Source organism: Oncorhynchus keta, chromosome 35, assembly GCF_023373465.1.
Source record: "Oncorhynchus keta strain PuntledgeMale-10-30-2019 chromosome 35, Oket_V2, whole genome shotgun sequence".
Classification (NCBI taxonomy): Eukaryota; Metazoa; Chordata; class Actinopteri; order Salmoniformes; family Salmonidae; genus Oncorhynchus; species Oncorhynchus keta.
In genome coordinates, this window is record NC_068455.1 from 27906630 (window position 1) to 27921245 (window position 14616).

Consider the following 14616-nt stretch of genomic DNA (forward strand, 5'->3'; position numbering starts at 1 on the left):
AGAGCGAGAGCGAGAGCGAGCGCGACAGACAGACAGAGCGAGAGCGAGCGAGCGCGACAGACAGACAGAGCGAGAGCGAGAGCGAGCGAGCGCGACAGACAGACAGAGCGAGAGCGAGCGCGACAGACAGACAGAGCGAGAGCGAGCGAGCGCGACAGACCGAGACAGAGCGAGAGCGAGCGAGCGCGACAGACAGAGCGAGAGCGCGAGCGAGCGCGACCGACAGACAGAGCGAGAGCGAGCGAGCGCGACAGACAGACAGAGCGAGAGCGAGCGAGCGCGACAGACAGAGCGAGAGCGAGCGAGCGCGACAGACAGAGCGAGAGCGAGCGAGCGCGACAGACAGACAGAGCGAGAGCGAGAGCGAGAGCGAGCGCGACAGACAGAGCGAGAGCGAGCGAGCGCGACAGACAGAGCGAGAGCGAGCGAGCGCGACAGACAGAGCGAGAGCGAGCGAGCGCGACAGACAGAGCGAGAGCGAGCGAGCGCGACAGACAGAGCGAGAGCGAGCGAGCGCGACAGACAGAGCGAGAGCGAGCGAGCGCGACAGACAGAGCGAGAGCGAGCGAGCGCGACAGACAGAGCGAGAGCGAGCGAGCGCGACAGACAGAGCGAGAGCGAGCGAGCGCGACAGACAGAGCGAGAGCGAGCGAGCGCGACAGACAGAGCAGAGAGAGCGAGCGAGCGACAGACAGAGCGAGAGCGAGCGAGCGCGACAGACAGAGCGAGAGCGAGCGAGCGCGACAGACAGAGCGAGAGCGAGCGAGCGACAGACAGACAGAGCGAGAGCGAGAGCGAGCGCGACAGACAGACAGAGCGAGAGCGAGCGAGCAGACAGAACAGAGCGAGAGCGAGCGAGACAGACAGACAGACAGAGCGAGAGCGAGCGAGCGACAGACAGACAGAGCGAGAGCGAGCGAGCGCAACAGACAGACAGAGCGAACAGAGCGACAGAGCGAGAGCGAGCGCGCGACAGACAGAGCGAGAGCGAGAGCGAGCGAGCGACAGACAGACAGAGCGAGAGCGAGCGAGCGCGACAGACAGACAGAGCGAGAGCGCGACAGACAGACAGACAGAGCGAGAGCGAGCGAGCGCGACAGACAGACAGACAGAGCGAGAGCGAGAGCGAGCGAGCGCGACAGACAGACAGAGCGAGAGCGAGCGAGCGCGACAGACAGACAGAGCGAGAGCGAGCGAGCGAGCGAGCGCGACAGACAGACAGACAGAGCGAGAGCGAGCGAGCGCGACAGACAGACAGACAGAGCGAGAGCGAGCGAGCGCGACAGACAGACAGAGCGAGAGCGAGCGCGACAGACAGACAGACAGAGAGCGACAGACAGACAGACAGAGCGAGAGCGAGCGAGCGCGACAGACAGACAGACAGACAGAGCGAGAGCGAGCGAGCGCGACAGACAGACAGACAGAGCGAGAGCGAGCGAGCGCGACAGACAGACAGAGCAGACAGAGCGACAGACAGACAGAGCGAGAGCGAGCGCGCAGACAGACAGAGCGAGAGCGAGAGCGACAGACAGACAGAGCGAGAGCGAGCGAGCGCGACAGACAGAGCGAGAGCGAGCGAGCGCGACAGACAGAGCAGAGCGAGCGAGCGACAGACAGAGCGAGAGCGAGCGAGCGCGACAGACAGAGCGAGAGCAGAGCGCGACAGACAGAGCGAGAGCGAGCGAGCGCGACAGACAGAGCAGAGCGAGCGCGACAGACAGAGCGAGAGCGAGCGAGCGCGACAGACAGAGCGAGAGCGAGCGAGCGCGACAGACAGAGCGAGAGCGAGAGAGCGCGACAGACAGAGCGAGAGCGAGAGAGCGCGACAGACAGAGCGAGAGCGAGCGAGCGCGCGACAGACAGAGCGAGAGCGAGCGAGCGCGACACAGACAGACAGAGCGAGAGCGAGCGAGCGCGCGACAGACAGAGCGAGAGCGAGCGAGCGCGCGACAGACAGACAGAGCGAGAGCGAGCGAGCGCGCGACAGACAGAGCGAGAGCGAGCGAGCGCGACAGACAGACAGAGCGAGAGCGAGCGAGCGCGACAGACAGAGCGAGAGCGAGCGAGCGCGACAGACAGACAGAGCGAGACAGAGCGAGAGCGAGCGAGCGCGACAGACAGACAGAGCGAGAGCGAGCGAGCGACAGACAGACAGAGCGAGAGCGACAGACAGACAGACAGAGCGAGAGCGAGCGAGCGCGACAGACAGACAGACAGAGCGAGAGAGAGCGAGCGCGACAGACAGACAGACAGAGCGAGAGCGAGCGAGCGCGACAGACAGACAGAGCGAGAGCGAGCGAGCGCGACAGACAGACAGAGCGAGAGCGAGCGAGCGCGACAGACAGACAGAGCGAGAGCGAGCGAGCGCGACAGACAGACAGACAGAGCGAGAGCGAGCGAGCGCGACAGACAGACAGAGCGAGAGCGAGCGAGCGCGACAGACAGACAGAGCGAGAGCGAGCGAGCGAGCGACAGACAGACAGAGCGAGAGCGAGCGAGCGCGACAGACAGACAGAGCGAGAGCGAGCGAGCTCGACAGACAGAGCGAGCGAGCGCGACAGACAGACAGACAGAGCGAGCCAGCGCGACAGACAGAGCGAGAGCGAGCGAGCGAGCGCGACAGACAGAGCGAGAGCGAGCGCGACAGACAGACAGAGCGAGAGCGAGCGCGACAGACAGACAGACAGAGCGAGAGCGAGCGAGCGCGACAGACAGACAGACAGAGCGAGAGCGAGCGAGCGAGCGCGACAGACAGACAGAGCGAGAGCGAGCGAGCCCGACAGAGACAGAGCGACAGAGACAGAGCGAGAGCGAGCGCACTCAGTCCTCAAGTGGGTGTAGGACATACTGTGCAGAGCCGGTCCCTTGAGGCTACAAGGGGTGTGCATGGCTAATCGCCCAAATCTCCTGTCCCCCCCCCAAATTCCCCTGTCCTAGACAAATTAGCAGCAGTGCTGCTGTCACCATGGGCCCTGACCAAGAGGAACAGCCCTGTTAAAGATAACACCCTAGGACAGTCCCTCCTTCCCTATTCATATCCCCTTCAAATTGTAGGTCAAAAGACTGACGCTCTGGCCCAAAGCTGCACTGGAGAACTCCCTTCCAACCTCTCCATAAACTCCCACTGTTCTCCACACGCCTTTCAACCATATCTGTTGTGGCAAGAAATGCAGACTAGGACGTGTACGTGTGTGTGTGTGTGTCACTATGCAAGTTTTTGGTGTGTGTCTGTCAGACTTTGGCGTGTGCGTGTGTGTGTGTCCATGCACGGCGCATAAACTCTGAACTTAGCTGAATCACAAAACTGCCAACAATGCAGAAGTGTCAGCAGCATTCCAGCTCAAGCTAACAGAACCCACTGCATCATGGGAGTTGTGGTTTATTTGTCAAACTGGGCTACAGTAGTCTGTATGGCTGCCTGCACCAGAGGGACTGGGGTTCCTCATTGAGAGGAGCCTCATTTATCTCACTGGCAGTGCCCTTCCCCACCAGCCTTGGTCCTGCAGGACTCCTGAACTGCTGACACCAGACACACCACCCTCTTAATGGTGAGTTTCATCTGCATATTGATCAGCCTGGCCAAAAGAACAAAAACCTCAGCATTACACTGCATATATAATGTACACTACCGTTCAAAAGTTTGGGGTCACTTAGAAATGTCCTTGTTTTTGAAAGAAAAGCACAGTTTTGTCCATTTAAAATAACATCAAATTGATCAGAAATACAGTGTAGACATTAATGTTGTAAATGGCAATTGTAGCTGGAAATGGATGATTTTTAATGGGATATCTACATAGGCGTACAGAGACCGATTATCAGCAACCCTCACTCCTGTGTTCCAATGGCACGTTGTGTTAGCTAATCCAAGTTGATCATTTTAAAAAAGGCTAATTGATTATTAGAAAGCCCTTTTACAATTATGTTAGCACAGCTGAAAACTGTTGTGCTGAATTTAAAGAAGCAATAAAACTGGACTTCTTTAGACTAGTTGAGTATCTGGAGCATCAGCATTTCTGGGTTCGATTACAGGCTCATCAGTCTATTCATGTTGAGAAATGAAGGCCATTCCACACGAGAAAATGCCAAGAAACTGAAGATCTCGTACAACGCTGTGTACTACTCCCTTCACAGAACAAACTGGCTCTAACCAGAATAGAAAGAGTGGGAGGCCCCGGTGCACAACGGAGCAAGAGGACAAGTATATTAGTGTCTAGTTTGAGAAACAGACGCCTCAAGTCCTCAACTGGCAGCTTCATTAAATAGTAACCACAAAACACCCGTCTCAACGTCAACAGTGAAGAGGTGACTTCGGGATGCTGGCCTTCTAGGTTCCAGCTAGAATAGTCATTTACAACATTAGCAATATCTACACTGTATTTCTGATCAATTTGATGTTATTTTAAAATGGACAAAAATAAGAAAAGTGATTTTCTTTCAAAAACAAGGACCTTTCTAAGTACTGCAAAGTTTTGAACGGTAGTGTAAAAAAAGTCCCCGTTATTCTACTAAAGCCTCCTGCAATCCTTTAAGGAAGGTTTCACTTCAATTAGGTGGCTCAGGACTTCATTAGGGAAATGTGAAATGAGTGAGGAACATAAAATCAATAGGGCATTTTTATTACATATAAAATAGGGATTCACGATATATCGTTGACCATATCGGAATCGGCCGATATTAGCTAAAAATGCCAACAACCTGCGTACATAACATCATCATGCCAAGTAAAATGTTGCGCTACACTTGCAACACAGCATTCCTAACCTAGTCCACAAGTTCTGTGGTGTGGATCGAGCAGTCAACAAGTCGAGCAGTCATTTGAAAGAGCAAGAACATTTCAGTGAGACAACTCAAATGCGAAATCCATTAACGCCAAGACAATGGAAATCATTGCCCTTGTCAATCATCCTTGTCAATCATCCGTTCTCTGTCGTGTGTGATGTTGGCTTTCACAGACTGGTCAAGCACCGCTACACACGACCAAGTGTGCTATTTTTCAGCGACTCCTACCAGAGTTACACAGTAATAGCATCACTGCTATTAGCTTCACAACATAAATACTATGGAACGCCATTTGTGTCTTTGCGTGTCAAAAAAAGATACAGTAGCACCGTCAAAGCTGTAAAAAGAATACAAAAAAAAATTTTGCAAACAAGCTTGTTTGACCGCAACGTCTGGGGTAGCTAGCTTTATCTTGGTACCTAACTAGCACCAATACAACCAGCCTGAAATAACTTTTGGTCATTGTGGTGTGTGTGTAACCTTTATTTAACTAGGCAAGTCAGTTAAGAACAAATTATTATTTACAATGACGGCACGGACAACGCTGGGCCAATTGTGCACCACCCTATGGGACTACCAATCAAGGTCGGATGTGATACAACCTGGATTCGTACCAGACTGAAGTGACGCCTCTTGCACGGAGATGCAGTGCCTTAGACCGCTGCGTCCATGTGTTAATTATTTAACTGTACTAGAAAGCTTAAAAGGCCGCAAAAGTTCACATAACTTTTTTTTTTTGGTAAGGAAAATATCGGAATCGGCCAAAAATGTCATATCGGTGAATCACTAAAATAATATAATTTAAAAACTCAATGGAAACGGCAAGATAATCATCCCTCACAAGGGTCTGAAATTCTTCCTTGCAAGACTATCATCTGGAGGCCACATGAAATGTAATCTCTGCTGAATGATGGTAATATGAGGTAGATACACTCCATAAGTGTATTTATTTGGACAGTGAAGCTAAAGCTTTAATTTGGCTCTATAATTCAGGATTTTGGATTTGAGATCAAACGTTAAATATGAGGCGACAGTACAAAATGTAATTTTATTTGAGGGTATTTTCATACATATCTGTTTTGCCATTTAGAAATGAAAGCACTTTCAGTAGAGTTGAAGTCGGAAGTTTACATACACTTAGGTCGGAGTCATTAAAACTTGTCTTTCAACCCCGACACAAATTTCTTGTTAACAAACTATAGTTTTGACAAGTCGGTTAGGATATGTAAGAAATGTACATTGTGCATGACACAAGTCATTTTCCCACCAATTGTTTAGACAGCTTATTTCACTTAAAATCACTATTCCAGTGGGTCATAAGTTTACATACACTAAGTTGACTGTGCCTTTAAACAGCTTGGAAAATTATGTCATGGCTTTAGAAGCTTTTGGTAGGCTAATTGACATAATTTGAGTCAATTGGAGGTGTACCTGTAGTTGTATTTCAAGGCCTACCTTCAAACTCAGTGCCTCTTTGCTTGACATCATGGGAAAATCTAAAGAAATCAGCAAAGACATCAGAAAATAATTGTAGACCTCCACAAGCCTGGTACATCCTTGGGAGCAATTTCCAAACGCCTGAAGGTACCAAATTCAACTGTACAAACAATAGTACGCAAGTATGCATGGGACCAAGCAGATGTCATACCGCTCAGGAAAGAGACACGGTCTGTCTCCTAGAGATGAACGTACTTTGGTGAAAAGTGCAAATCAATCCCAGAACAACAGCAAAGGACTTTGTGAAGATGCTTAAGGAAACGGGTACAAAAGCATTCGGCCCCCTTGAACTTTGCGACCTTTTGCGAAGAATCAACAACAAGTGGGACACAATCATGAAGTGGAACAACATTTATTGGACATTTTTTGGATATTTCAAACTTTTTTAACAAATCAAAAACTGAAAAATTGGGCGTGCAAAATTATTCAGCCCCTTTACTGTCAGTGCAGCAAACTCTCTCCAGAAGTTCAGTGAGGATCTCTGAATTATCCAATGTTGACCTAAATGACTAATGATGATAAATACAATCCACCTGTGTGTAATCAAGTCTCCGTATAAATGCACCTGCACTGTGATAGTCTCAGAGGTCCGTTAAAAGCGCAGAGAGCATCATGAAGAACAAGGAACACACCAGGCAGGTCCGAGATACTGTTGTGAAGAAGTTTAAAGCCGGATTTGGATACAAAAAGATTTCCCAAGCTTTAAACATCCCAAGGAGCACTGTGCAAGCGATAATATTGAAATGGAAGGAGTATCAGACCACTGCAAATCTACCAAGACCTGGCCGTCCCTCTAAACTTTCAGCTCATACAAGGAGAAGACTGATCAGAGATGTAGCCAAGAGGCCCATGATCACTCTGGATGAACTGCAGAGATCTACAGCTGAGGTGGGAGATTCTGTCCATAGGACAACAATCAGTCGTATATTGCACAAATCTGGCCTTTATGGAAGAGTGGCAAGAAGAAAGCCATTTCTTAAAGATATCAATAAAAAGTGTTGTTTAAAGTTTGCCACAAGCCACCTGGGAGACACACCAAACATGTGGAAGAAGGTGCTCTGGTCAGATGAAACCAAAATTGAACTTTTTGGCAACAATGCAAAACGTTATGTTTGGTGTAAAAGCAACACAGCTCAACACTGTCAAACATGGTGGTGGCAGCATCATGGTTTGGGCCTGCTTTTCTTCAGCAGGGACAGGGAAGATGGTTAAAATTGATGGGAAGATGGATGGAGCCAAATACAGGACCATTCTGGAAGAAAACCTGATGGAGTCTGCAAAAGACCTGAGACTGGGACGGAGATTTGTCTTCCAACAAGTCAATGATCCGAAAACATAAAGCAAAATCTACAATGGAATGGTTCAAAAATAAACATATCCAGGTGTTAGAATGGCCAAGTCAAAGTCCAGACCTGAATCCCATCGAGAATCTGTGGAAAGAACTGAAAACTGCTGTTCACAAATGCTCTCCATCCAACCTCACTGAGCTGTTTTGCAAGGAGGAATGGGAAAATATTCAGTCTCTCGATGTGCAAAACTGATAGAGACATACCCCAAGCGACTTACAGCTGTAATCGCAGCAAAAGGTGGTGGCGCTACAAAGTATGAACTTAAGGGGGCTGAATAATTTTGCACGCCCAATTTTTCAGTTTTTGATTTGTTAAAGTTTGAAATATCCAATAAATGTCGTTCCACTTCATGATTGTGTCCCACTTGTTGTTGATTCTTCACAAAAATATACAGTTTTATATCTTTATGTTTGAAGCCTGAAATGTGGCAAAAGGTCGCAACGTTCAAGGGGGCCGAATACTTTCGCAAGGCACTGTATATCCACAGTAAAACAGGACTGGTGCACTTCACAAAATACATGGCTTCATGAGGGAGGAAAATTATGTGGATATAATGAAGCAACATGTCAAGACATCAGTCAGTAAGTTAAAGCTTGGTTGCAAATGGGTCTTCTAAATGGACAACGACCCCAAGCATACTTCCAAAGTTGTTGCAAAATGGCTTAAGGACAAAAGTCAAGGTATTGGAGTGGCCATCACAAAGCCCTGACCTCAATCCCATAGAAATTGTGGGCAGAACTGAAAAGGCCTGTGCAAGCAAGGAGGCCCACTAACATGACTCAGTTACACCAGCTCTGTCAGTAGGAATGAGACAAAATTCACCCAATTTGTGGAAGGCTACCCAAAACGTTTGACCCAAGTTAAACAATTTAAAGGCAATGCTACCAAATACTAATTGAGTGTTTGTAAACTTCTGACCCACCAGGAATGTGATGAAAGAAAAGTTTAAATAAATCGTTCTCTATTATTATTCTGACATTTCACATTCTTAAAATAAAGTGGTGATCCGTACTGACCTAAGACAGGGCATTTTTACTAGGATTAAATGTCAGGAATAGTGAAAAACTGAGTTTAAATGTATTTGGCAACTGTATCTAGTCCATATGAAGGTGTCATAAGTTCTTGGACAAATTCAATTTCTCCGAGTACACAAAAAAATTAAGAACACCTGCTCTTTCCATGACAGACTAACCAGGTGAATCCATGTGAAAGCTATGATCACTTGTTAAATACACTTCAATCAGTGTAGATGAAGGGGAGGAGACAGGTTAAAGACAGATTTTTAAGCCTACCATAGAGCGGGCAAACGCAAGTATTTCCCATGACTGTGTCTCAAAACCAAATGTTTACCTGGCCCACCACTCCACTCTGGACTTGAACAGTCTTTATGACCAGGTCCACCTATACAAGGCAGCAGTGCCCACCTTCACCCTAAAAGGACAGCCCCAACACTTCAACCAGGAGCAACAGATCAATAGACACACCGCACAGACCAGCAAGACACTCCCAGACCTGCGGGACGACCCAATCACTGAAGCTAGAGACTTATATCTCCCTCACTAACTTTAAGCATCAGCTGTCAGAGCAGCTTACCGATCATTGCATCTGTAAATAGCCCACCCAACTCCCTCATCCCCATAGTGTTATTTATTTTTTTGCACCCCAGTATCTCTTCTTGTACATCATCTTCTGCACATCTATCACCCCAGTATTAATGCTAAATTCTAATTAAATTTCGCAACTATTGCCTAGTTATTGCCTTACCTCCCTAATCTTACTACATTTGCACACAATGTATATAGATTTTTCTATTGTGTTATTGACTGTACGTTTGTTTATCCCATGTGTAACTCTGTTGTTTGTGTCGCAATGCTTTGCTCCATCTTGGCCAGGTCACAGTTGTAAATGAGAACTTGTTCTCAACTGGCCTCCCTGGTTAAATAAAGGTGAAATTTAAAAAAAAATGGTTTGATGAAGAATGCAAAAACCTAAGAATGACATTGAGAAACCTATCCAACAAAAAGCAGAGACCCAGAAAACCTTAGTCCACACCTTCACTAAAATTAAATCACAAAAACAATACAGAAATGCACGACGGAAAAATAAATAACAGCACCTCAGAAATCAGCTCAGAGTAATTGAAGAAACCATACACTAACCACTTCTGGGAAAATTGGATAACAACACAGAGTTATCTAAAACGGAGATGTATGGGTACACCACTTCTCCAATCTTTTTGGCCCTATAACAAAGAACAGAAAAACCATATACATGATCAAATACACATCTTAGATTTAACTATTAAAGATTACCAGAACCCACTGGATTCTCCAGTTACATTGAGTGAACTACAGGACAAAATACAAACCCTCCAAACCAAAAAGGCCCATTTAAATTGGCTATACTTAAACTAACATCATCCTCAGCTCTGGCATCGTGGGGTGAGACAGGGATACAGCTTAAGCCCCACCCTCTTCAACATATATATCAACAAATTGGCGAGGGCACAAGAACATTCTGCAGCATCCAGCCTCACCCTACTAGTTTCTGAAGTCAAATGTCTACTGTTTGCTGATCTGGTGCTTCTGTCCCCAAGCAAGGAGGGCCTATAGCAGCACCTAGATCTTCTGCACAGATTGTCAGACCTGGGCCTTGACAGTAAATCTCAGTAAGACAAAAACAATGATGATCCAAAAAAGGTCCAGTTGCCAGAACCACAAATACCATCTAGACACCGTTGCTCTAGAGCACACACAAAAAAACTATACATACCTCGGCCTAAACATCAGCACCACAGGTAACTTCCACAAAGCTGTGAATGAGCTGAGAGACAAGGGCCTTGTATGCCATCAAAAGGAACATAAAATTTGACATACCAATTAGGATCTGGCTAAAAATACTTTAATCAGTTACAGAACCCATCGCCCATTATGGTTGTGAGGTCTGGGGTCTGCTCACCAACCAAGAATTCACAAAATGGGACAAACACAAAATTGAAACTTTGCATGTGGAATTCCACAAAAATATATTCTGTGTACAACGTAAAACACCAAATAATGCATGCAGAGCAGAATTAGGTACACGCTAATTATCAAAATCCAGAAAAGAGACGTTAAATTCTACAACGACCTAAAAGGAAGATTCTCCCAAACCTTCCATAACAAAGCAATCACCTACAGAGAGATGAACCTGGAGAAGAGTCCACTAAGCAAGCTAGTCCTGGGGCTCTGTTCAAACAAACAAACCCCACAGAGCCCCAGGAAAGCAACACAATTAGGCCAAACAAATCATGAGAAAACAAAGAAAGAAATACTTGACACATTGGAAAGAATTAACAAGAAAACAGAGCAAACTAGAACGCTATTTGGCTCTAAACAGAGAGTACAGTGGCAGGATACCTGACCACTGTGACTGACCCAAACTTAAGAAAGTTTTGACTATGTACATAGCCTTGCTATTGAGAAAGACCGACATAGCCTGTCTTCTCTTGAGAGCCAGGTCTGCCTATGTGCACACTGCCCACAAAATGTGGAAACTGAGCTGCACTTCCTAACCTCTATGACCATAGTGACCTATATTTCCCTCAGATTACACAGATCCACAAAGAACTGGGGAAAAATACTATTTTGATAAACTCCCATATCTACTGGGTGAAATAACAGTGTGCCATGCAACTTGTTGGATTTACAGTTTGTTTTGGTTGCATTTCAGATTATGTTCTGCGCAATAAAAATGTAATGGTAAATAATGTGACACGCTTCCTCAACACGTCTGAAGTTGAAGCAGCGTGCAATTGGAATGCTGACTGCAGGAATGTTCACCAGAGCTTTTGCTAGACAATTTAATGTCAATTTCTCTACCATAAACCAGCTCCAATGTCATTTTAGAGAATTTGTCATCAGTTTGTACAACCAGCCTCACAACCGCAGGCCACGTGTAACCCCGCCATCCCAGGACCTCAACAACTCATTCTGATTGGTAAGGCCAGGCTCCCCAGTCACCTGTGGGATCGTCTGAGACCAGCCACCCAGACAGCCGAAAGTTGGCATCCTATGACGGTGCCACGTTGAAAGTCACTGAGCTCTTGAGTAAAGGCCATTCTACTGCCAATGTTTGTCTATGGCGATTGCATGGCTGTGTGCTCGATTTTATACACCGGTCAGCAACGAGTGTGACTGAAAATAACTAATCCACTATTTTTTAGATAAAAATGACACCTTGAAATGGGGGGACGAGACACAGTGTTTTCATTTCTAAAACATACACAGTACCAGTCAAACGTTTGGACACACCTACTCAAACAAGGGTTCTTCTTATGTTGTAGAATAACAGTGAAGACATCAAAACTATGAAATAACACATATGGAATCATGTAGAAATCCCACCAAAAAGTGTTAAACAAATCAAAGTATATATTTATATTTGAGATTCTTCAAAATAGCAATCCTTTGCCTTGACGGCTTTGCACACTCTTGGCATTCTCTCAACCAGCTTCATGAGGTAGTCACCTGGAATGCATTTAAATTAACAGGTGTGCATTTGTCAAGAGTTGTGCTATGACATGGTAGGGGTGGTATACAGAAGATAGCCCATCTCAAATAAGCAAAGAGAAACGAAAGTCCATCATTACTTTAAGACATGAAGGTCAGTCAATACGGAACATTTCAAGAACTTTGAAAGTTTCTTCAAGTGCAGTCGCACAAACCATCAAGTGGTATGATGAAACATGCTCTCATGAGGACCGCCACAGGAAAGGAAGACCCAGAGTTCTCTGCTGCAAAGGATAAGTTCATTAGAGTTACCAGCCTCAGAAATTGCAGCCCCAATAAATGCTTCAGAGTTCAAGTAACAGACACATCTCAACATCAACTGTTCAGAGGAGACTGGCAATAGACATTAGACAGGTGGAAATCTGTTCTTTGGTCTGAAGAATCCAAATTTGAGATTTTTGGTCATTCTAAGGCATTCTAAGGCCAGAATCCCAGAGTCACCTCTTCACTGTTGACATTGAGACTGGTGTTTTGCGTGTACTATTTAATGATGCTGCCAGTTTAGGACTTGAGGCTTCTGTTTCTCAAACTAGACACTAATGTACTTGTCCTCTTGCTCAGTTGTGCACCGGGGCCTCCCACTCCTCATTCTATTCTGGTTAGAGCCAGTTTGCGCTGTTCTGTGAAGGGAGTAGTACACAGCGTTGTGCAAGATCTTTCTCGCATGGAATAGCCTTAATTTCTCTGAAAAATAATAGACTGACGAGTTTCAGAAGAAAAGTCTTTGTTTCTGGCCATTTTGAGCCTGTAATCGAACCCACAACTGCAGATGCTCCAGATACTCAACTAGTCTAAAGAAGGCCAGTTTAATTGCTTCTTTAAAAATCAGAACAGTTTTCAGCTGTGCTAACATAATTGCAAAAGGGCTTTCTAATGATCAATTAGCCTTTTAAAATGATGAACTTGGATTAGCTAACACAACGTGCCATTGGAACACAGGAGTGCTGGTTGCTGATAATGGGCCTCTGTACACCTATGTAGATATCCCATTAAAAAAAAAAAAAAATCAGCCATCTCCAGCTACAATAGTCATTTACAACATTAACAATGTCTACACTCTATTTCTGATCAATTTGATGTTATTTTTAAAAAAGGGACAAAAAAAGTGATCTTGTTTTTGAAAGAAAGACATTTCTAAGTGACCCCAAACTTTTGAATGGTAGTGTAACATCAAATAAGAAAGGTGACATTCTGTACGGTCTGTCGCCTCATGAGAAATTTTATCTCAAATACAAAATGCTGGAGAAGAGCCAAATTAAGTTTTAGCTTCACTGTCCAAATCAATACAATAACAGTCACCTCCTTACACCACTGAGCGCTCTGATTCGTCTCCATGTGCCACTCTCCACCAATTAGATCAGGGCTCTTGGCAGGTGGGAGGGCCTTAGTCAAGTCAAATCAAATTGTTTTTGTCACATGCTTCGTCAACAACAGGTGTAGTTTAACAGTGAAATGCTTACTAGTGCCAGCCTGTCCCCGTGGAGACAGACGGCTGGGCACTGTCTGATGGATGGGCTGTGTTGGGTGATGAGAGGAGAGGGCCAATGACGTCGACGAGTGTTTGGCCCAGGGGGCCCGGCATTGAGAAAGCACTTCCTGTGTGCTGACAGACAGCAAGGTCCAGGAGAAGCAGTGAGAGGGAAGGGGCAGAGGGCTGGTGCAGGGGAACTGGTTGGCTGTTCCCCTTTAAACCTTGCCCTCCCCCCACCTCTCACAGCTAATCAAGGGCAACTTCAGAGAAGAAAATAAATACTTTCAGAGCAGCCTCACTCCCAGTTAAATGCCTTACTGTACCACATCAGATATGCTGTGCAAACTAGGCCAGGTCTTATACTAAGCTGGTCAACCTTTGGAGTTGCTGATTACACTACTGTTCACTGAACAATATAAGCAAGGCCTTACAGTGTGGTGCTTTCCCCTGTAGTTGTTTATCAAACCACTGGCATCTCCAGATTATTTTGTGCAGCAGCTAACTTTGACAGTTGTGCAGAGCTGTGTGTGTTACAGGATGGGTTCTTACCCGAGTCGCCCCAGCTGCTCCAGCTCAGGGACGGGGGGTCCGTATGTGTGCATGTGGATGGGCTGGTAGTGGTACAGAACCTCTTCTAACCGGTTCACGGTCAGCAGCGACACAGTCTGACCCTGTAGCACAGGAGAAGCGACACATCACAGTCAAACATGTTTGCCGGTGTGAACATCACTAATAAATCACCACAAAGAGATTTAGCAGTTGTAGAACAAATATGCTACCCAAATCCTTAAGGAAACAACCGGTGGTCATCAACCTATGTCGTCATAAGAAGGCATGCTAGATCGAACAGCATTGACCAAGTCCAAAACTGCCCCCAAAGTAGACAGCAAGAGTTAAGCAGTGAACAAAGCTATTTTTCTCAATAGTGAAAATAGCCTACCCTAAGTAAAACCCTCTGATGGTGATTTGG

The 14616-nt window shown here is 46.3% G+C and overlaps 1 protein-coding gene across 2 annotated transcripts in view; it reads right to left on the reverse strand.

Annotated features, from left to right (window-relative positions):
• The window catches only part of mnat1 (MNAT1 component of CDK activating kinase), a 57308-nt gene that overhangs the window by 23567 nt on the left and 19125 nt on the right, over positions 1–14616 (reverse strand). For both annotated transcript variants that reach the window (XM_035752173.2, XM_035752172.1), the window contains one exon: positions 14196–14317. In XM_035752173.2, the coding sequence (XP_035608066.1) occupies positions 14196–14317 (122 nt within the window). The remainder of the gene's footprint in view (positions 1–14195; positions 14318–14616) is intronic.